Source organism: Rhinopithecus bieti, unplaced genomic scaffold (assembly GCF_001698545.2).
Source record: "Rhinopithecus bieti isolate Rb0 unplaced genomic scaffold, ASM169854v2 scaffold_17971, whole genome shotgun sequence".
NCBI lineage: Eukaryota > Metazoa > Chordata > Mammalia > Primates > Cercopithecidae > Rhinopithecus > Rhinopithecus bieti.
In genome coordinates this window covers 148184-170714 of record NW_016809834.1, presented here as the reverse complement: position 1 = coordinate 170714, position 22531 = coordinate 148184, and the positions used below count along the sequence as shown (strand labels likewise).

The 22531-nt window shown below is 38.1% G+C and overlaps 1 protein-coding gene across 5 annotated transcripts in view; it reads left to right on the top strand.

The window, feature by feature from the left end:
- Nucleotides 1-1570: 1570 nt before the first annotated feature.
- Nucleotides 1571-22531, top strand: part of VEPH1 (ventricular zone expressed PH domain containing 1) — a 154805-nt gene continuing 133844 nt past the window's right edge. For 2 of the 5 annotated variants that reach the window (XM_017890560.1, XM_017890555.1), the window contains exons 1-3: nucleotides 1623-1726; nucleotides 5530-5794; nucleotides 9686-9980. In XM_017890560.1, the coding sequence (XP_017746049.1) occupies nucleotides 9843-9980 (138 nt within the window). In that variant the 5' untranslated portion in view covers nucleotides 1623-1726; nucleotides 5530-5794; nucleotides 9686-9842. Of the gene's footprint in view, nucleotides 1727-1751; nucleotides 1921-5479; nucleotides 5795-9685; nucleotides 9981-22531 lie in introns of those variants that run through there. The other 3 variants (XM_017890559.1, XM_017890558.1, XM_017890556.1) reach the window with 3 other exon arrangements.

Below are 22531 nucleotides of genomic sequence, written 5' to 3'. Positions count from 1 at the left end.
TGTGTGTGGCTAGGCATTGCCAGGCAAGTCTAAAAGATTAAATTCAATTATTTTGGGGGACTCAAGTATTGAGGAAATGATTATGTAGCTGGTTAGGAAAAAATAATTTAGAAAGTCCTGTTTTCAGGTACACTGAATGACTGCATTCCTTTCCAGGCCTTTCTTGCATCTACTAGTTGTCAGAGGAAGCCTGTGGTTGTCACTGAAGGATCCCATTTGTCATAGATAGTTCCTGTTGAGTCTCTTAGTCCACTTACTTTTCAGTGAGCTGCACCCAGGAGATCCCTCTCACAAAACCAGGTTAGGCTGATTCTGTCAAGTGGAAATTTTTAAATGGTAAATGGCAGAAAACCCAATCTAAAATCACTTACGCTACTAAGCAATTTACTAGTGTACACTGAAGAGTAGATCTTGCTAGCATTAGGGGCAGGTGGTTTAAGGGGCCTAAATGAAGTCAACAGTTTTCTTGGTGGCAAGAGGGCAATAACAGCCAGACCTTATACCTTCTTATCATCAAGCTCAGCAGCTTAGACTTTTTTCTCCCAAAGCTGAGCATTCATCATTGTCCTCTCATTGGCCTAGAAGGAGTCACACACCTCCTCTGCATTAGTCACTGTGATCACAGGAATGCAATTACTCTAATTTGGGTAAGACCAATTAAGGCTCATCCTGTTTATGGGCATCAACTCTACCCAAAGGACATGGTTTCCCAAAGGAAATATGGGTGCAGTTTTGACTAGAAGTAGAGTAAGTGAATGTTGAGTGGCAAACACAAGAGAAAGTAATCTTCACCCCATGAAGAGTTCTTTTAATTGGGCCAGTAATTTTTTTACATGCAGCATGATTGCCACTGAATGGAAATCTTTGTATGTCCACTTGTACAGCTTACACCTGACTTTCCCCACTGCAGCCCCCGCCCCCACCTTCCTTGTTACCCTCACATGGTTTAACCGAAAGCTCTGGTCGGGAGAGGCTCAGAAATATTTTATCACTTTGTGTGTAGGCAAAACCTCAGATCAATAAGGGAAGAAAGCCCATGCCATACACTTAAAGGGAGAGAAGAGCCTCCAGATATAATAATCCACTGGGCACCATCAATTAATTTATGCATTAGAGGTTTTAAAGTGCATTCTCCTTACGAGAGAGAGATGAGGCGATATGGGAGTGCTTGTGAGGGATCCCCAGTGAATTAGGTCTGAAAAGAGGAGTTCTATATTTGGATGGTAAAAGAAAGGGAATTAGAAATTTGGGTAGATGCAAGAAGGAACCGTGAGGGCTCAGAAAAACCTCTAGTGCTACCAGGGAAGTTTCATTCAGTTGTGTGTTTCATAAGCAACACCAATAGTATAAATAGACTTTTGCTCCTTCACACTAGCCCTTCTGCTTCTTTTGTGGTATTTTTCTTCTATCATATTTGGCTTAAATACCACCTCATTCCAGTGCTTCCCTTCCTCCCTTCCCTCCCCAAGCCTTTTTCCTGATGTCTACTGAAAGGCCCCACATCTGATATTAACCTAAAACTTCCTTGATTTCTTAAAGTTAGTTATTCATTAACAGAACCTAAATTACTGGTTGTTAGGCAAATCCAATTCTTTCAAACTACAGATCTGCTCAGAGAAATCTGTAAATCTAATGTAGAAATAAGTGAAGCTTTGTGCCAATTGTTAGGTCTAAGCAGAAGTTTGGGAGAGAGAAGAGAAGTTACTCATTTGCCTGATTCTGCACGGTGAGTCCATGGGGAGGGAATGAAGTGTACCACTGGCTTGACAAGCAGCTCAGGGAGACGCGGCTGCAGCCCACGGGACTGGGCAGCAGCTGCAAGACTGCCTCTGAGCATGGTCATGGGTCCCAGCTGCAGTGCTCTAAAGATCAAGGATTTTGCCTTCTGTTTTCTATGACCAGAGATTCCTGTGCAAAGAGGTATGGCTATCTTCTTTCATGTCCTTTTGTTCAGCAAAAACAAAAGCTAATTAAAGTAAATGTCAGAGGCTGCAGAGAGGCAAAGAGTGGGGGATAGGAGGAAGGAGCTGAGAAACTTCCAGGGGCTGGCTGATTATGCAGATAAAGCACATTTGGGAGCTGTGTGTCTAGCCATGTATGCAGGCATTTCAGTTATTAGGGTAAAAATGCCACTTCTCTGTGGGTTATTAAAACATGTCTCTAGGCCTCAGGAGCAGAAAGCTGTGCTTCTAGATTCATATTATGTGCATTTTTGTTTTACTCTGTAATAATCTAGTCTCATTTCTATTTTATACTTTTGTTTACCTCAATCAACATTTTGCAACCAGCAAAGAAACTGGCTCTGCCTATGGATTTTCAAAGAAAATTAAATACTGTAGCATCATTACAGTCAGTGGGTTGAACAGGGTCACCATTACTGTTTGTTTTTGCTGCCGTTTTTTCCTTTGGTGTTTCAGATGTCTTACGAATCATAATTAAATCTAACCACTTTTTAATTCTTTCAGATACACACTTAAATTGCTGTAGTAATCAACGATTGGATTAAATGACATTTATATATTTTCGATTTAGAAAGCAGAAAAAATACTTAGAGAAATATTTAAGTTGGTCATATAGATATTTAGTGTATGAAACTTAAATGTAAATGAAGATACACTTAACATTGAGTTTTCCATGCAGTTTGAGAGTTTGGGTACATTATCTGGAAGAACAAACCCACAGAATTTGAATTAGGATTTTTCAGCAAGATTTGTATTATTCCAGAGCAAAAATGACCTGCAAAGTCAAAATTTACAGGTGAGAATGAATACACTATAAAGCTATGGCAAGTCACAAAAGCCTTGATTTTAGAAAGCTTATTAGACTTGAAGTATTTCTCATTCTTTTTCAAGGAAATATTTCCTATTTGTGTTTTAATAAGTTGAAATATGTAATCAAAATTAAGTCGTTTTTTGGGCTCTTGACTAAATAGGTCACCGAACCTATTTTTTTCATGTACTTATGAAATAAGCCTGCTACAAACTTTGATTGTATGCACTCTAGCAAAAAGACAGGGCTGAGTCCTTTAGCATCGCTTGGAATAAGCCAGCCTCAGAGGCTTTCAGTAGAAGTGAAGTGTAGCAGCATGCCACAGCCATGGAAGCCCAGAGACATCCAGGGAACAATAGACATTTTGTGGGAAGGGCTGAAATGTATGCAGCCAATTCCCATGGGAACTCCTGTAGTCCTTTCACGCTGTGTGAAAAAGATGCTCCTTCAAAAGGAACTTTAATCCTTTCTTTCAAGGGAAAATCTGAGAACTTTATTGAAAGTTTCTAGAGCCCAAATAGGTCTCATATTGTTAATAAGCATTTTAATGCAGGTGAATAAAACAAAAATGTTTTGATGCAGAGTAATGTAGTCTAAAGCATAATGTAAACAAATATTGCCGTTCTAGAGTTTTCTGAAGTGAGGAAACCAGGGTATAGCCTAACCTAAGTTGCAAGCTAGAGACTGAATTCTTCAGAATAAGTTGGTTTCTTGAGTTAATTATGGTGATTGAAATCTCCCCCAAGAGTTTCAATTATTCTACAGGCAGTGTCCCAATAGTGTGGTGATTAAGTCTTCCGGTTCATGTATATTTTCATTTATCAGAATCTACAGATGCATAATAGAGTAAGCCACTAATGTTTTATTAGTGGACACTGAGTGTAGGTCACCTTGAAAAGTAGTAAAGAAAGTAGCTGGAGCCCTGGACGGGCACTTCTTTCTCACTAACAAACATGAGAAGGAGTTCTACACTTCCACGGAAAACTCAGGTGTTTGGATTACCCGGCCACAAAAAGTTTGAGATACATTGTATCCTGGCCCATTTCTGCTCTGTAAAAACATTCACTGTTATTGTTCAACCTTGGTGGGGGTAGGATCACGGTAAAACTATCTCTCTAGGAAACAAGATAAGGTTACCAAAATCAACAGGGACACATTCAAGAGAGTGAAGTTTACAGATGAAAAGTGAACAACCCAGAGGTAAGGACGGGATGACTAAGATAGGGAAAGGACAACAAAGGTATGAATATGACACAAATGGAAACAACCTAAACATGTTTAGCTCTGTGAACTCAATTTGGTGAACAGTACAGTTGTGTATTAATTTTTAAAAGGTATGGCATGGGGATGTGTTAACTGGTGGACTATCTATAGGAATAATAGTACTCTTAAGGACATGAATGCTGACACTTCTATGGTTGTCGTATGCCAGGCTCTGTGTTAAATGTTTTGCATCATCTCCTTAAACCTCCCAACAACCCATATCACAATCGTCAGGATCAAAGGAGGAACTGCAGGCTCAGGGAGTCTAATTAACCTGCCCACATTTACACTGCAGATAATGGCATAGCTGAGCTTGGAACCCAGTTGAGTCTAGGTTCCCATACTCTTATCACTCTGCTCTTCTTACTGGAGTCCCATAGACTGTCTAATTCAGGACTCTACACCCTTTTAAAAAAATAAAACTGTATAAAATCTAGGGATTAAAATCAGTAATAAGGAATAAAGGATTAAAAGGGAAAGCTAAAGCATTATCATGTATTCCAGTAAAAGAGGAGCCTTCATTAGTATCTTTTAAATTAGAAAACTGCTAATGAAAAAATACAGCTACTCATGAATGACTGGATTCTTGATTTTTATAAAGGGATTCTTCAAGGGGATAATTCTCCAAATGTGGATGTCATAAAAATGTGATTGATCACCAACTGTCTAGGCAGATTTATGAGGTCGTTCTCCTGGAACACATGACCTGTTTTAACTGTGGCCACCCTGACCACACCCTTTGAGTAGACACATCACACCCTTTCAGTGAGCACAAAGATGAGATTATCTGCAGGATAGCTGCCTGTACGCATTGCCAGAAGAGAGATGATTTGATAGCTATAGATCTACCATAGGAACAGATGATTTAGGGGTCGAGAAGAATGCAGTTTTAAAACCTTGCTTTTAAAGTGCGCTGTTAACTGTTTAAAGAATAAAGGAAAGTTCCAGTGCCTTTTTCTCCATCAGAGTGTCAGTAGATTAAGCAGGATAAACCTTTTTCCTGAGTGTTGCTGCAATATTTAAAAGTATAAATCCAGTATATCTGGTCCACGTGGATTTTTATGAAAAGCTTTCCAGCAAATAACGAAAAAAAGAGAGTATGTATGTTGTGAAGTTTGTTCTGTTTTTTAGCAACTTCCTGCATACTTAAACTTTCAGTAATATTACTCTAGAAGCAGAGCAAAGGGATACTTTCTTTAGGAGGTTACCCTTACTGGAGGAACACTCAGTTTCCAAAACGTGTGTGAAATCTCAGGGAGAGGGAAGGGTTAATGAAGCTGCAGTTCTCTTCTCCTCCCCTGGGGTTCGGAGAGGTGGCTCCCTACAGCCATTCCGTTCACCTGCTTGAGTTCCTGTTGAAAATTGTTTCCTGCGTGGCTCGCCCCCGCCCCCCATTCTTCCCTGGGAAAGTATAGATTTTCACGAACACAGAGAGTTCTGTTTTCTCTGTTAAAAACAACTCTCCTTTACTGGAGCAGGCTTTGTGTTTCATCCCAGGAAACAGAGCATGGCACTGGGAGGTAACTCCGCTGGGTGAGGAGCAGCCTGTCACCTGACCGGTCTCTGGGGCTGCCGGTGGCATCAGGCTGCATTCCTTGAATTCTTCCACCCGGCACCAGCTCCGCAATGAACAACTTCAGGTTCACTGAGCTGAGTGGATTCCACTCGCTGTGCCCTCGGAGCCTGCCTGAATCTCCCGCCCAGTCTCAAACCTTGCAGCTGAGTAACTGCAAGGGCGCCTTTGAGGAGTAGCAGCACGCAGGTAAAGTCTACTTTGCGCGGGACAGCTGTGACTCCCTGAAATGTGCCGTGTTTGGCGCCGTCATTTCTGTTTTTGTGGTTTCTGTTTCTCCTTACAGAAAGCTGATTCGCCAGCAAATACCTGTTTAAAACAACAACAACAACAACAACTATATGAGAAGGTGGGCCTCAGATTAGAACCCCTTAAAGATTAGGGAAAGAAATTATGAAGGAAGCAAGTTAAAGGCAGTAAGAATTGTATAAACCAGTTTTTAAAATCATATACAAAGTATGAAATTTTGGAGTCTGGCCTACCTGAATGTGAATATTGGCTCTGTGTGTAAACTTGGGCATAATACTTAACCTCACTGGTCCTGTTTCCTCTTAGGTGGTAATATCTACCTGCAGAGTTGATGGGAGAACTAAGAGAAGTGTCTAGTGTCTAGCAAAAAGGTTGATGTGTAGAAAGTATTTGCGTATGTGCACATATGTGCATGTGTGTATATGGTGTGCTTGTGTGTATATGGTGCATGTATATGTGCACATGCACACAGGCCACAGGACTATAATATTCATAAGGGTAGGGAGTTTCTCAGAACATAAGGTAGAATTTGATCTGGCTCTGACCTTCCCTGCTATTGCAAAAAGACCAGCAGGAGAAGCCAGACACCTGAGCAAAATATTAATGAGAGCTGCTGAAAAATAAATAATGTGCCTTGCCAGTCCTTATCTAGGAAGGGATGTGCAGCATGTGGAAGTACTCACTGAATGAGAGCTGATGGGAAGGGAGGCAGCTCAATAATAATTATCTCACACAGTCATGAATACAACTTTCCTGGGAGACCAGCTGCCTTCAATCTTAACTTGGCAACTTACTCTTCAAGTGCCTCTTGAAGGCTGGTGGTTACTTTCCTCTCTAAACATCAGTTTTTGATTGCATGGAATTGTCATAAGAATTAAGTGGCTCAGTATGTGGGAAGCACTGAGATAAGTACCTGACACATGGCGAACACACATCAAATGTCAGTTGTGCCATTATTTTATAAAGGACTCCTTTACGCATTATCACCTGTGACCCTCAAAACACCCTGATGAAACAGATGAGGTGTGTATTAGCCCCATTTTGCAAATAAAAAAACCAAGTCTCAAGAAAGGAAAAAAACATGAACTAAAGGTCCCATAATCACTGAGTAGCTGAGCTGGGACTTGACCCTTCGTTCCTAGATGAGCAGATGACTTAGTATGGACTTAGCACAAGTGCATTGAATGAAATCTGTAAAAATCTTAGTTATCCTAAAGGTGCTTCTCAAATGCCATTTCCTCCATGAAGCTATTCATTATCATCTTCCCCTGGAAGTGACTTCTCTCTCCCTTGTACTTCCCCAAACTTCTTTTTGTGTTATCCAGGAGATTTTTCTCTTGGTCACTCCCATATTGTACAAGGTGTTTTGAAGATCACTGTTGAAAATGTGCAAAGGAGCCCTTTGTAAAATAATGTGCAAGTCCCACCTCTCCCCACTCCACCCCTAGGTTTGTGAAAACTTTCCTGTATGGCTGTGTGTTAAACAACTTGATGTTTCTGTTTAGGGCCCAAAGCAATGTTTTGCATGTGATGGGCCCTCCAGAGTAACAGCTGAAGTTGGAAGCATGAATGTGGGACTCCACACCAGGTGTCATGTAAATGTGAAGTGTGCAGAAAGAACCCAGGAAAAGCCTGGGGGTGCTCCTCTGTACCAGCACGTATTTCTGCTCTTTCTTGGAGCTCCTGAGCATGTATGACTGGGGCAGCTGAATGTACTTCATGGAGTGCCACATGTCCAACAAACTGACAGGTCGGGTGAAGTCATTTCCGTCCAGTTTTCCTGAATATTATTTTATTGAGACTCTTGTCACTGTAAATATCTGAGCCTGGGAGGAAAATGTGTTAAGAGAAAAATGTAGGAAAACACTGTGCTGATTTTTCTTAGAGATATTGTGATTCACTCTTCCACATTTCCCAGGGTGCAAACTACTTTGCAGTACCTCACTCTGTGCTCTACCTGCCTCTGAAAGCTTACCACTCTCCTTTGCTCTTCCTCCAAGCATCTTCTCCTTGTGACTCTCGCTCTCTGGTTGCTCTAAATCCCAGGGCATAGAATGGGCAAGGATCCAGGAGCAGTGTAGAAGGGGACAGGAATTCATTTCGTTGCTTAATAACCCTGCTGACACCTTCATCACTAAATATTAATAATGCTCTTAGGACCTTTACTCCTTACAGTAGCCTCACATCTTACCTGGAGTCAATATTTCATAATGGGTATGAACTTGGAGTCTAGCACTACTGGGGTCTCTGGATTCAAATTCCAGTTCTCCAGCTTGGTAGCTGCATGACTTTAGTAGTTATTTAACTACCTCAGGTTGCTCACCTACAAAGTGGGGATGATAGATCTTCATATAGTTATGAGGATTAGATGAGTTAGTATTTACAAAGTGTTTATGCCTGGTACATAGATAAAGGCATGTAAGTATCAGGCTTCATTTTTCAAAAGCTGGTAGATAGTACAAAAATTGCACGTAGGCAGTATTTTCCTTAAAATCCCTATGACTCATGAATTGTACCACTTAGAATACTACAGGTAGCTTATTTAGTTGAGTGTCTAATTAAAGATTTGGCTTGTATTTAGAGGCCATGTTGTGTGAAGAGTATGTGTCTTTAAACTTGCATTCAACACAAAGAGGTGCTCTCACAACAATAGCTCGGAGGAGAGGGCTGAGACTACCCAAGGGAACAACAGATTCTCCTCTCCCTTTTCACACTCTTTCTGACAAACACATTCAGAGTAAAATGCTAGGCAGAATTGCCTATTGCTTATATTAAATAACTCACTCTTGGCTCTCACTAAGCATGTGGCTGCATTTGTAAGTTACCCACATGTATGAGGTGATTCCCCTCTACTGTAAACTGTGAGGGAAGCGCACTGGACTGAAATCAGGAGACTATCCTTGCCACAGCTATTATGGGGCCTTGGGGAAGTCATTAAACCTCACTGGTCGTTAAATGATTACTAAGGTCTCTACCAGTGCAAATGGTCTGTGATTTTATTAGGCCCAGAAGGGAGCTGATGAGAATAATCAGATGTCTAATTTGTGCCTTTGGTCTCCTCTCTGTAGACTGTTAATTGGGTGAAAAATACAGTGGGACTTTATTATTCCAACTGGAATAGAGGGAGGGTTGCCTGATCTCAAAGCCCTTTTTTTAGCCTTCATGGCAAGGCTATCATGTTCATTTAAGTGTTCAAGTTCATCTTCATGTTCAGTAGAGATTTATCTAATGCCATTCTCCTAAGCAGCATCCTTTATTTTATTACTACTTGATTATAGAGTACGTAGGAGTAGGGTAAGTACTGAGGACACCTTTTTGACTGACAGAGGGGGGAACTTCTACTGCTAGCATAGCAAGGCAGCCCAATCAAGAGGGTAAGCACTGGTTTCTGTGTCCAGGTTCTGGAAGAAAGGGTTCTAGGAAGTGGGTCTAGGAGATGTTTCCTATGCTCCCTCTTTTCCTTTTGTTCTCCCTTTCTGTTTGATTCCCATGAGAATCTGTTTGAGGAAAATCTGGCAAGTGTTAGGCATGATTATTGTTTGTCCTTGTGACATGGAGAGAAGAGAAGGATATAGAAAGGAGAAAAGTGTGGGGCTCATGTTGACTTTTAAAGTTCAAATTAAATTCTGGAGAAACCTAGTAATTTTGACAAGACTTTTGAGACAAAACAAGGAAATAGCTCATTTAAAGATCATTAAGCCGGGATCTATTACTCCAGGCACATGTTTCCAAGTTTCTTTTTTCTCTCTCTCTCTGCTGGACACCAAGTTCACATTCTGAGCTTATGCCATTCTGCCAGGGGCTATATTGTGTCATTTGTTTCCCTTGCAGAGAGTGTCAATGAAGACCTCAAAGTCTGGAGAAAAATGACCTTTCATGGAATAAGAAGTCTACCTCCTGCTACATGTTTTTGTCTTACTGACCTCTGATAACTGAAACACATGGCTCTGGGTCTGTAGAAAGTCAACTGATCAAACTCCTCCTCACCATGCATCAACTGTTCAGACTGGTTTTGGGACAAAAAGATCTTTCACGAGCTGGGGACCTCTTCTCCTTAGATGACTCTGAGATTGAAGACAGCCTGACAGAAGCTTTGGAGCAAATTACGATAATTAGCTCATCTTCAGTAAGTAAACTGGTTTACAGACTACATCTCTGAAATGGCCTATCCTAGAGCTAGAGATTTGTATATATCCCGGCAGAAGGATCTTTGCAGGGGAAAGAGGAAATACCACTAATATTGGTCTTTCTTAACTCTGCTCTGTGGTTTTGTTGGCATCTAAGAAATAACAGTAGGGAAGTCATGGCTTAGCGGGGGCAGTTAGATTGTCTTTTGCCCACTCACAAAGACCAGAATTCTGAAAATTGCAGACCAGGGTGGAATTCTCACAAAAATATTATTTAGGGGCTATTTTTATTTCCTTGAAATGACACTGACAGGAGAGGGAGCAAATCCAGGGAAAAGCAGACCTGCAGAGCAGCACAATAGCATCCGTAAACAAGAGCAGGGTGTGTGGGGGAGACTGAATAATGAAAGAAGGCAGGATGACACCTCCTGCCACGCAGGTAATATGAGACCAGGACAGCAATCACTCTGCTGCCAGAAGTGACAGTTGCCCAGGGCTTGATAACGCTGATTCTGTTTACTTCTGTATTGTCTCTATTTTTTATCTTTCCCTTGCTTCTTTTTCTACCCACCCACACCCCTGCTCCCTGGACCTGCCATTTAATTCCACCCACCCATTATTAGTCCCCAGTGTGATCAGACAGATGTAAAACCTCCCATCAATCCTTGCATTCCTTTGCTTCTCTTCAATGTCAAGATTATGTATTCTGAAAGCACTTCCCAAAGGGGATGGATGTGGAGTGCCCAGTGTGCTTTCATGTTGACTGTCTTGATTGTACTTGGACCCTCCATGAGACTGGTCCCACTTCAAAGGCCTAGGGCCACCAGGCATCCACCCACATCCTCCCAGCTCAGCAGTGTTTGCCAACACTTGGCACAGACACCCATTGGGAAGAGGAAAGTGGTGGGACTCAAGCCATACAATACTGAACTGGCAAATGTGTGCATATTTCAGAAACAACAGCGCTCTTCCATGTTACAAAGAAGATATATTTAAAAGGTACACTGGCAACCTATGCAGCCTCCTCTTCAAGCCTATTTTCTCTTGCTGGCTGCCATTAACATCCCAAACTCCCCCTAGTGACCAATGAAGTCACTGCTCAAAAAACTCTTCTTTTTCTCAGGTAATGTCTTTGATGGCAATTACTCATCCACATCTTTTCCAGAACATTAATCAACTTAGTTTGACTCAAAGCACAACATGTTGCTGGTACATTTTCATTTTCTGGGTAAGATTTTTGTCCTGTTTTCAGAAGCCCCTTCTTTCACAGTCCTCTGCAAATAAATTGACTGAAAATTACACTGGGTTTTCTTCTTCTTAATAGGAAAACTAAACAAAACAGAAATCAAAGATCACATAGGTTCCCTAAAGCCTACTTCCACTAGAGGTCACTAGTGGCCAGTTATTTCTTTTGTTGCCATCATTATTTCTTTTGTTTCCATAATTGCTTGTTTCACAGACATCAAATTCAGAATTTTAGGACTGGTGACTCAGTTCTATTATATAGCTCCACTGGTTAACTATTAAGGCTGGCAAGTCCCTTGTCATTAGGATCATCATCCATTCCTTAAGCTGTCCAAATAGCATCTCACTCTACCAGGAGTTCTGGAGAGCCAGGAGTTGATGTGTCTTCTTCATCTACTAACTTTTACCACATCTGACTTCTTCCATTTCTCTATCTGTAACCCCTTCATGGAGCAGAAGAAAAATGGTAGCTTCTAATTTATATATACCAAGTTTGAGGTTACCAATGCCAGCAGCTCCTTATCTTCCTTTTCTGATTAGCACATGGAACCACCATGCCTGCTCTATGGCTTGCTTCCCTGTTAGCTGTGTCCCATCCTTCTCTCAGATCCAGCCCCAACTATTCCTCTCTAGGCCTTTCCTAATGACCTTGGATCTCAGTAATCAATTCCACTTCTCATTTCTCTTCAGAAATGTAGAACAGGAAGGGATCTTCTAAATCGCCTTTTCCAACTTCCAGCACAGAAGATTGCTGAAAAATAGGTGGCTTCTCCTGCACTTGCAGTGATGAGAATATGCTGCGTTTCTAATATTGTTACCTGCTCCTCAATTTCCTTTGGTAAATTGTCCCTTTCCATTGCATGAAGCCTTGATGGCGTCTCCATCAAGGTTCCCTACCATGAGTGCCCACTACCCTTCCCTATCAGGGGTGGGGGGAGAGAAGAGGTGAGACACACGGCCCAGGCTTGAAAATCAGAAGTTTTTCCCCACTAATTTTAAGAAAGATATCAGCAGAGGGTGATTTATCATGAGGACGGTGCCCCAAAGAAACAATACTTTACTTCCTCCCCCTCCATCATTGTAGCTGCCTTGATCACTGCTCCTTTTAAGGCCTGGTCCTTCACTTTCTCCTTCAAACATGTGGGCCACCTCTTATCTTCTTATTATTGCTATTATTATTATTTTTTGCTGTACTTATTCAGAATTTTTCTGTTGCTTATGATCAAAGAACGCTGACAAAGAGATAGCTGTTTCATTGTTGGGAGTTCAAATGGTTAACATGTTCCTCTGCTTAGCCAGATGAACTCTTACTTTGTACTTTCTAACTGTTGTCTCTGTTCTGTTCTCTGCCCCCAACAATCAAAAGAGTCTACCTTCCATTTCTACAAGAACAACTTTAAACCTTTTGAAGATAAGCACCAGGCTTCACCTCTGGCTTGTCTCCTCCCAGCTAAACATCTTAGTGTCCTTGGGTTTTCCATGAAAAAGAAGGAGCCTGTGTCAGGGAAAGGTTACACCACCTCATGTTGTAGCCCTCAATTGTCAGATCTGGAAAACTCAATTTTGTTGGTACCTGAGAAATGCTATCCAAATCATGCTATCCAAACACAAGACTTGGAAATATAAATTAGAGCATGATGTATTGATTTACAATGAAAATTATAACTCATACAGATCAGAATTCTTGTGTGTTTCATGCTGTTCTCCTCAAGTCTGTTTACTCAGTCTTTCTTTGGATAAGAAATACTTTTATTGATTAGGTTTCTTCCTCCTCCATTGCAATCACATTCCAGCCCTTCCTCCCTGAGATTACATCTAACTCACTTGCAGAGTCACCCATGAAAAGACAATGTCTTGGTTTAGGCCTGTACTGGCTAATCCCAGTCATACGAGTGGACTTTATTGGTTTAATCCTCAAAGGACAATCTTGTTTCTACCTTGTTAGAGAAGGCTTCATTGAAGCTCCCAAGTATTGCCTACACTCTTAACATTCTGGTTACCCTCCTTTGGAATAGTCCAAATTTATTATTGTAATTTATCATTGCCCAGTGCTCAGACCAATTGCTTAGAACAACTACTAATACTAGTCAAATATTCTGTGTTTTTAAAAAATCAGTTGTCTACATTTATCTTGTGATGTGCTAAGGCATTCCGGTTGAATCAAGACTTATAATTAGGTAAGTTTAAATTTTTTAAAGTGTATTCTGCCACATTTTAAACATGGCAAAAAAAATTATTGTCTTTAAGCCCTCATTCCAGAATATGCCTTTTAAACATCATGATTCTGTCAAATATATTACTTATCACTTTCAGCTCTGTGGAATCCAAAAATGTGGCAAACAAGCCTCCAATCCTTCCCCCAGAGCCACTCACAAAATAATTAAACCTTACTAGATTTCACTCTCCAGTCCATGTCCTCTTTTTCTACCAGTTACTACAAAATACTGCTATGAAATATTTTGCCCTTACGTTTCACTTTGAAAATGTGATTCCTCAACTCAATATCCTCTCCAAGTTCCCAAACATACCTTTAAGTTTTGTCTTTTCATTTCGAGTCCTTTCTAGACCACTTTTACCTAATAATCACTTGTACTAACTTGGCTTTCCTCCCAGGCTACTCCAAATGAGATTGTCTCATCCACTCATCCACTTCTCCCACCTTTCCCTTGGTGTTCACCTCGTGCCCAACTGGTCCATCCACCTTCCAGTACTCTTTATTTTTCTTTTAATAATGAAACACACCAGGCACACAGAATCACCTACTTTAACATGTTAGGTACAATTGAAAATTCCTGCATGTCTGTTTTTAATCCAATTCTCCTCTGTCATGCTTCCCAAGGTAACCAATATCCTGCTTGTGGTATTTAGCTATGCATGGTTGCTTTTGTTTTGTTTTGCTACATATCCATGGTTCCAAAGGGAATTATAGCATAATATTTCATATTTTAAACTTTATATAAATGTTGTCATAGGGCTTAAATTACGTTTTTGAGATTTGTCTATATTGGTGCATGTAGTTTCAACTCATTTATTTTTGCTGAGGCAGAGTATTCCCTTATAAGAATGTGCTACAATGTATCCATTCTTTTTTAAGTCTACATTTATTATTTAAACAGTGCTACAGTAAACATCCTTGTAATTGGAAATTTTGGCCAATTATTTCTAAAGTTCTAAATACTTGTAATTGCCAAGTATTTCTGAAGTACACAATTCAAAGTGAAACAACAGGTTTTAGGGTTTTGTGTCTTTGCAACTTTATGATTATACCAACAAATTGCTTTCCAATGTGGATGTGCCAGTTTACACACCTAACATCAGTGTCTGAAAGTTCCAGTTGTTTTATATCCTCACCAGTGCTTGCTTTTTATCAGATTTTAAAAGTTTTTTTTTTATCTAAGTGAAGCAGCACGTAATTGTTTAAACATACACTCCTCTCATTATTGCCGAGGTTGACCACTTTTTCATATGTTTATTTGCTATTTGCCATTTGTTTTCCTCTGAAGGAAGTGCCTACCACTTTACTTCCAGTGAAGTATCTGTTTATGTGGTTTTTTTTTTTCTTTTTTCTTTTGTAGTTTCAAAATCTTATTTTATTAACTTGGAGTATTTTGTATATTCTTGTATTAGTCCTTTGTCACCTACGCAGGTTGCATATGTCACTCTGATACACAACTTATCTCTTACCTTGTAATAAGTCTTGATATCTGGTAGGACAGTATTCCCAAACTTCTTTAACATTGCTTTGTTGGTTTCTGTTCTTTAATAATTTTATATTAAGCTTCTCCTGTTTTCTGAATAATTCTATCAGTATCTTAATTGGGTGTAATTTTATCTGTAGATTAATTTGAAGAAAATTAACATCATTATGTACTGTCTTTACATCTATAGGCACTGCATTTCTATCCCTTTATTTATATGTTTTTAAATGTTGTTCAGTAAGGTTTTATGATATTTTTCCTACGAATGTTAAGAATATTATACATCTTTTGTTAAATGTACAAGTGTTTTATATTTTTTTCTGAGAATATGAATATTCTTTTAAAATTATATTTTCCAATTATATTTTCAGTTGATTATAACATAAGTGATTCTTGTATAGTGATCTTATGTTCATCAAACTCACTCAACTCTCCTATTAATCCTAATAATTTGTCTATATACATTTTCCAGTTTATTCAACAAATATTTATTAGTTGTCTACTACGTTTCAGACACTGTACTGGATGTTAGGATATAAGAGTCATCAAAAAGACAAAAAAAAGCCCTCTGACATCATCCATTTAATCGGGTAAGACAGAAAATAAACAAATAAGGAAGATATGTAGTGTATTAGAAGATAAGTAAGTGCTATGTAGAAAATTAAAGCAGAGGGCAGTGATAGGGTATTGGAGGCTTGAAATTTTAAATAGGGTGGACAAGGTAGTCCATACTGAGACAAAAGCTGACATTGAAGCAAAACTTGAAGGAGATGAGAGAGCAATACTTGTGGGTATCTGGAGAAAATCATTTCAGGCAGAGGAACCATTAAGTACAAAAGAGGTCAGTGTGGCTGTAGTGAAGGGAACAATGGGGAAAGGGAGATGAGATTAGGAGAGAAGTGGAGGCTGGATTGTTGGAGTCTTGGACAGCCACTGGGGAGTTCTGAGCAGAAGTAACATGGTCTGATTTTTCTATTCCTGTTTTGGGAACAGTCTGTGGAAAGACAAGAGTGAAATCAGAAAGGCTAGTTAACTGGCTACTGAAATAATTCAGATAAGAAGCAGCAGAGATTCTGACCATCATGGAGCAGTGGTGGTGGTGAGAAGTGTTCAGATGATCCTAGATGTATTTTGAAGATAGGACCAACAGGATTTGCTGAAGTATGTGTGTGTGATGAAGAGAGAGAGGGGCGGGGGGAGAGAGAGAGAGAGAGAGAAAGGACAAACTGAAGATTTTGGCTTGAAAACTAGCATAATAAAATTATCAATAAGTAAGATGAAGACGACCAAGGAAGGAAGGAATTTGGAGAGGGAGGGTGAGGGGAAGGGAGTGTAGGAAGAATCACGAGTTTCACTTTACTTGCGTAAAGTCTGAGCTGTCAGAATTCTGAGTGGAGATGTGCAAGTATTGTATGTATGAGTCTGGAGCAGGAGAGAAGTCTGGGCTGGCAATTGTAATTTTGGAACTTGTCAGCCTTGAGACTGAGCGAGGTCACCAAGGGAGTGAGTGCAGACAAAGTAAAAAGTCCAGAGACTGAGTCCAGTACTCAGAAGTTAAGGAGATGATGAAGGACTAGGAAAATAAACTGAGAAGAAATATCCAGTAAAAAAAAAAAAAAAAAAAAAAAAAAAAAAAGAAAGTCAGAAGATAATGGTGTCCTGAATGCCAGGTGAATAAACTGTTCCAAGGACAGAGTGATGTCAAATGCCACTGATTGGTCAAGTGAGATTTGTCACTGATTGGTCAAGACTGAGAATTGCCTGAGGTTCAGACACATGAAGGTCATTATGACTCGACAAGAGCAGTTGTCACTGGATGGGTCAGACTGAAAGCCAGATTGGAGTTAGTTCAAGATGGTGGGAAGAGAAGAAATGAAGAAAATGAGCAGTGACAACCCTGGGTATTTTCCCATAAAGATCAGAGAAATGGGCTGGTATTTAGAAAGAATGGGATAGGGAGAGAGGAGAGAATCAAGAAAAAATATGTTTTAAATGGGAGAAGCACATTCCTTGATTTTTTTATGCATAAGTCATCACTTTAAAATAATTATGGTTTTGTTTCTTCCTTTCCAATCCTTACTCTGTTATTTGATTTCTTTGTCTCACATCCTGACTAGCTCTTCAGAACTAGATTGACTAGAATGAGTTATCCTTCTCTCTTTTTATTTAAAGAGCGTTTTCTGACTTTTCAGTGTAAGCATAATGTTTGCTCCAGGCTTTTGGTTAATGCTCTTTATCAGATTAAGGAGGTTCTCATTTATTCCTGTTTTTCTAAGAATTGTTTAATTTTATCAACTGATTTTTCTATCCTCTTGAGATAATCCTATTTTCCCCTTTAATCTGTTAATGTGGTGAATTACAGTAATAGATTTTTGAAATATAGAACCATTATTGCATTCCTGGAGCAAAATAAAATTTGTTGTTTATTTTAATGCATTTTAAAATTTGGTTTGCTGTTTTTAAAGTAGTTTTAGAACTATGCTTATATATGAGATTGGACTTTAATTGCCCTTTTCCCACTGTCTTTACCTGGCTTTGATATCAAGTTATACACAGCAGTTTCATAAAATGAGTTGAGAAATGTTTCCACATTTTCTGTTATCTGCAAGAGTTTGTAATATTGTGACCTAATCCTCAAAGATTTCATAGAACACTGTAAAACTCTCTGGCACTATAAATTTGTGTATTTTAATAGATTTTTAAGCTACTGATTCAACCTCTTTGAGGAAAATTAGGAATATTGCTTCAGTCACTTTTGGTAAAGTATATTTTCTAAGCAATTTTATATTTTATCTGAGTTTTCAAATTTATTATCATCAAATTGTTTGAATTATTATTTTTTTGGCAGCATCTGTATTCATTGATATCTTATCAATACTTTCAGAGCTTTGTCTTCTACTTTTCAAAGTTTTGATTTATTGATCATCTGTATAGGATCATTTCAAAATCTCATTAATTTCTTTTCAAGTCTTTACTACTTTACTTTTTGTACTTTCTATGGCTTTATTCTGCTGTTCTTTTTTTTTAGTCTCCTCAATCATATAATTAGGTTATTGATTATTTTAACTTTCTTATTTTCCAATATAAGCATGTAAGACCATAAATTTCTTGCTAAGTAACATTTAGCATCGTTCTATGAGTTTTGAGATATGTTTTTATTGTAAATTCTAAATATTTTCTTAGTTTTATTGTGACTTCCTCTGACTCACAAGTAATTTAGAAGTTAGTTTTAATTTCCCAAGAATTCTTATAATCTTTTTGTTGTTAAATTAAATCTTAACTGCTTGTAGTCAGAGAATGTGAACTGCATGATACTAGTTATTTCGAAGTAGTTGAGACTTGCTTTGTTACAGAGTTTATGGCTAATCTGCGTAAATAATAACAGCTAATACTTATGTGGCACTTACTGTGTGCCAGAAACTGTTCTAAGAGCTTTTCACATGTTAATATATTTATTTCTTTCAGTAGATTTTTGAGATAAGTATACCAATATTCCCATTTTATAGATGAGGAAACAGGCATAAAAAGGTTAATAATGTAACTTGACCAAGGTTGTATAGCTAGTAACTAGTAGAAACAAAAATCAAGCCCACAATGTGAGTTCAGAAACTATTCTTAGCCACCAAACTATGCTGCCTCTTTTTTTTTTTTTTCTTGAGTCAGAGTCTTGCTCTGTCGGGTGCAGTGGTGCACTCAACCTCCGCCACCTGGGTTCAAGCAATTCTCCTGCCTCAGCCTCCTTGGTAGCTGGGATTACAGGTGCCCACCACCACACCTGGCTAATTTTTGTATTTTCAGTAGAGATGGGGTTTCACCATGTTGGTCAGGCTTGTCTTGAACTCCTGACCTCACGATCCATCCTCCTCGGTCTCTCAAAGTGCTAGGATTATAGGCATAAGCCACTGCGCCTGGTCTATGCTGCCTCTTTAAATGTTTAATATGTGCTTGAAAGGAATGTGTATTGTCTAATTATTGGATATCTTAATATCTATATTATTATATATTAAATATGTTGATTAAAGAACTCTTGTTAATGATATTGTTCAAATTTTGTATATCCTCAGTAAGTTTGCATTTGTTTGGACTGTCAGTTACTAACAGATATGTTTTACATTTTCCATTATGATTTTGGGTTTGCCAATTTCTCCTTGTAATTTTGTCAAGCTTGCCTTTATTCATGTGGGGGCTTTTTTATTATGATGCAGAGGTTAGAGATTGTTATTTCTTTCTTGGGAAACTTTTCTTTTCATTAGTATATACTGAGCATTTTATTCCTAATAAGTTTTGCCTGTTTTCTTTGGAGTAGAAGTTATCTATTTTTTCTCTATCTTTTTACCTTTACCTTTCTATGTCATTATAACTTAAATGTAATTTGTAAATGTTATCTAAGTAGATTTTTTTCAATAATCCAAATAGAAAATATCTGTCTTTTAATTGGTAAATTTAGTCAACTCAAACTTACTATGATAAGCGATCTATTTGGATGTATTTCATTTTATTTGTGTTATATTTTCTGACTTTACCATGTTTATTTTATCTTTTTTCTGAAAATTTTAATTGATTGAGTTTTTATCACTTTATTTTCTGCCATTCTTGGGGCTAGTGGATTGAAGATTATGTATTCTATTTCTATTATTTTAATATAGTTGTCTTTAACATTTTAGCAAATATACTGATGCTATTTCATCAATTCTAAGATAGACATTTTCCCATATTAAAATATCTGAAATAAATGTGTGTTTTATAATTGATGACAATCTTCCAATTGCTGTTGGCCAGGCAGTAGTCATACATAGTTGTCATGGCCTCCATGTGCAGGAACTTGTCATATTGTTCTTCATATTGTTACCATTCTAACTGAATTGGATACCTTATTGTTCCTACCAATGTTGAGTTAAATATCCATTTAAAATGTTTTCAAAACTACTAGACTATAATGTGGCACTGAAACAGAAACTTACTGTATATGCAGAAAGGCATGCAGAGATAGCATCATGGTATATAAGTTTTATATTAGTTAACCAATCATTGGGGGAATGACAGCAATTCCACATTTTCTTGCAAAATTATAACTGGGCACTATATGGAACCTAAAAAAGATTATAGTTTTTGTTACTGAGATATTGGTAAAAGATCACCTATTACACTATAATAAGTAATGCAATTGAGGGCAGGAGAAATGCACAGTTCTCTTAGAATAGATGAAAGAAATTTCAAGGAAATGAGAGTCTAGTATGCTTAATTAATATCCTGTATAGGACTCTCTTGGAGGCATGATGTCCCTCACAATTTAACTGGCAGTCTCTTCTCTTTCTTTATGACACACGAAATAATCATAGATCTTCTCATTGATGCCATCTTACATTTGATTAATTGCAGTAACTATGTCTAAAGTTATTCAGGAACTCTGTTCTCCTCCTATTCCTTGAAGTACCTTGGAATACTTTAATGCCCATCTTACATGTTATTAACCAGCACTTTTATTTACTTGTGTAACACCCTTGAAACTATTCTTTTTAAATGAGAGGCTTTTAAAAAGTATATAGTCAATGCTTGCTTAAAATGCCTAATATTTCCCTGTTTCTTTTTTCACCTTTATTTTTTTATTGACTTTCTTTTTTGTTTGTTTTCCGGAACCCAAGTTCTTGTTTTCTGAAGTATACACTTTAAAAGTATCTTTAGCAAGTGCAGTGGCATGTCCCTGTAGTCCCAGTTACTCAGCATGCTGAAGTAAGAGGACCATTTGAGACAGGACTTTGAGGCTGCAGCATGCTATAATTGCATCTCTGAGTAGCCACTGTACTTCAGCCTGGGCAACATAGCAAGACCCCATCTTTGGGGAAAAAAAAGCCCTTCAGTGAAGGTGTGTTAATGATAAACTCTCTAAATATTTGTTTTTCTTAAAAAGTCCTTATTTTTGCCCTTAATTTTGAATAATTACCAGAATGTGCATTTCTAGATTGGCAGCCATTTCATTTCTCAGTAGTTTCTATTATTGCTGTCATGAAATGTGTTGTCAGTTTAATTGCCATTTCTTTATACTCAATCTACTTTTCTCTCTGTTTAATATTTTCCGTGTGCCTTTGGTGTTCTATGGTTTCACTATTACATGTCTAGATGTGGTTTTATTTGTATATTCCTACTCAATCCTTATTGTGTTTTGTGAGTTTGAGGGTTTTATGTCTTTTTTCAATTTTGTAAAGTTCTTAAACTTTTTCTCAAATATTAACTTTTACATCTGATCTTTCCTTTTGTAAATCATATTTATTCACTCAGTTGTGCATCCAACAAATATGTATTGAGTACATACTCTCTTCTAGCAATATTCTAGGCATTGAGAACATAATAGTACAAAAAAAAGACAAAATCATCGCCCTCATATCTGTCGCATTCTATCCTATTTTATCTTCCATATTTCTTGATCTATTATATTTTCCAACTTTATGTGATATATTATTTTCTCAGCTCTGTCTTCCAATCCATTAAGTCTTTTTTTCAGCTCCATCCATCCACTGTTTCATCCATCTACTGAGGTTTTACTTTCTAGAGGGTTCTTTTTAAAAAACAAAATTTCTGGTTTTTAAAAAAGTGACTTGGTCGTTAAAAGAAAATAATTATTCTTTATACATTGACTGATTTTGAACATATAATTTAATAATTTGAGGTCAATAATTTCATTACCTGAAATTTTAAAATATCTAATTTGCTCTGTATTTCATCTGCTGACATGTGCTCATATTGGCTTATTTTCTTGGGTGTTTCGTAATATTAAATTTTTAAGTTCAGCATAAATAAGATTTTATTTGTGTAAGTACTGAGTGGTCTGGATTGAGTGTGGTACCTTCAAAGTAGTTTATATTTGCTTCTGCTAGGAATCCCAGCAATATTGTCAGTTCTGAGCTCACTTGTTGTTAGTGGTGGTGACATCTTGCCTTTGGAGATTCTTGAAGTGATAGAATAAATGACATAATATATCATTATATACACATAGTGTGTGTGTGTGTGTGTGTGTGTGTGTATGCTTTTAAAAGTGGAAAGAGGGATAAAAATATACAGGATTATTAGTATGGATGCCAATGTAGAATATGACTATAAGAGGGTAATAACTATGTGGTCCTTGTGCCGTACATTATTAAGTAGTTGTGGAATAAATGTATAAAAATATCAACCACACAAGAAAATGTTTGTGAAGAAATTCAATTATCTCTCCTCCCTGACATCATAATTTATACCTATAAAACACTGCAGACACCACTAAAAGGGTCCTAGAACTGATAAACGACTTCAGTAAAGTTTTAGGATACAAAGCTCAATGTACAACAAGCATTAGCATTTCTACACACTAGTAACATTCAAGATGAGAGCCAAAACAAGAACACAATCCCATTTACAATAGCTGCAAGAAACTAAAATACCTAGGAATGCATCTAACAAAGGAGCCAAAAGATCTCTGCAGGGACAACTACAAAACTTTACTGAAAGAAATCACAGGTGACACAAACAAATGGAAAAATATTCCACGCTCATGAATTGAAAGAATCGGTATCGGCGGGGCGCGGTGGCTCAAGCCTGTAATCCCAGCACTCTGGGAGGCCGAGACGGGCGGA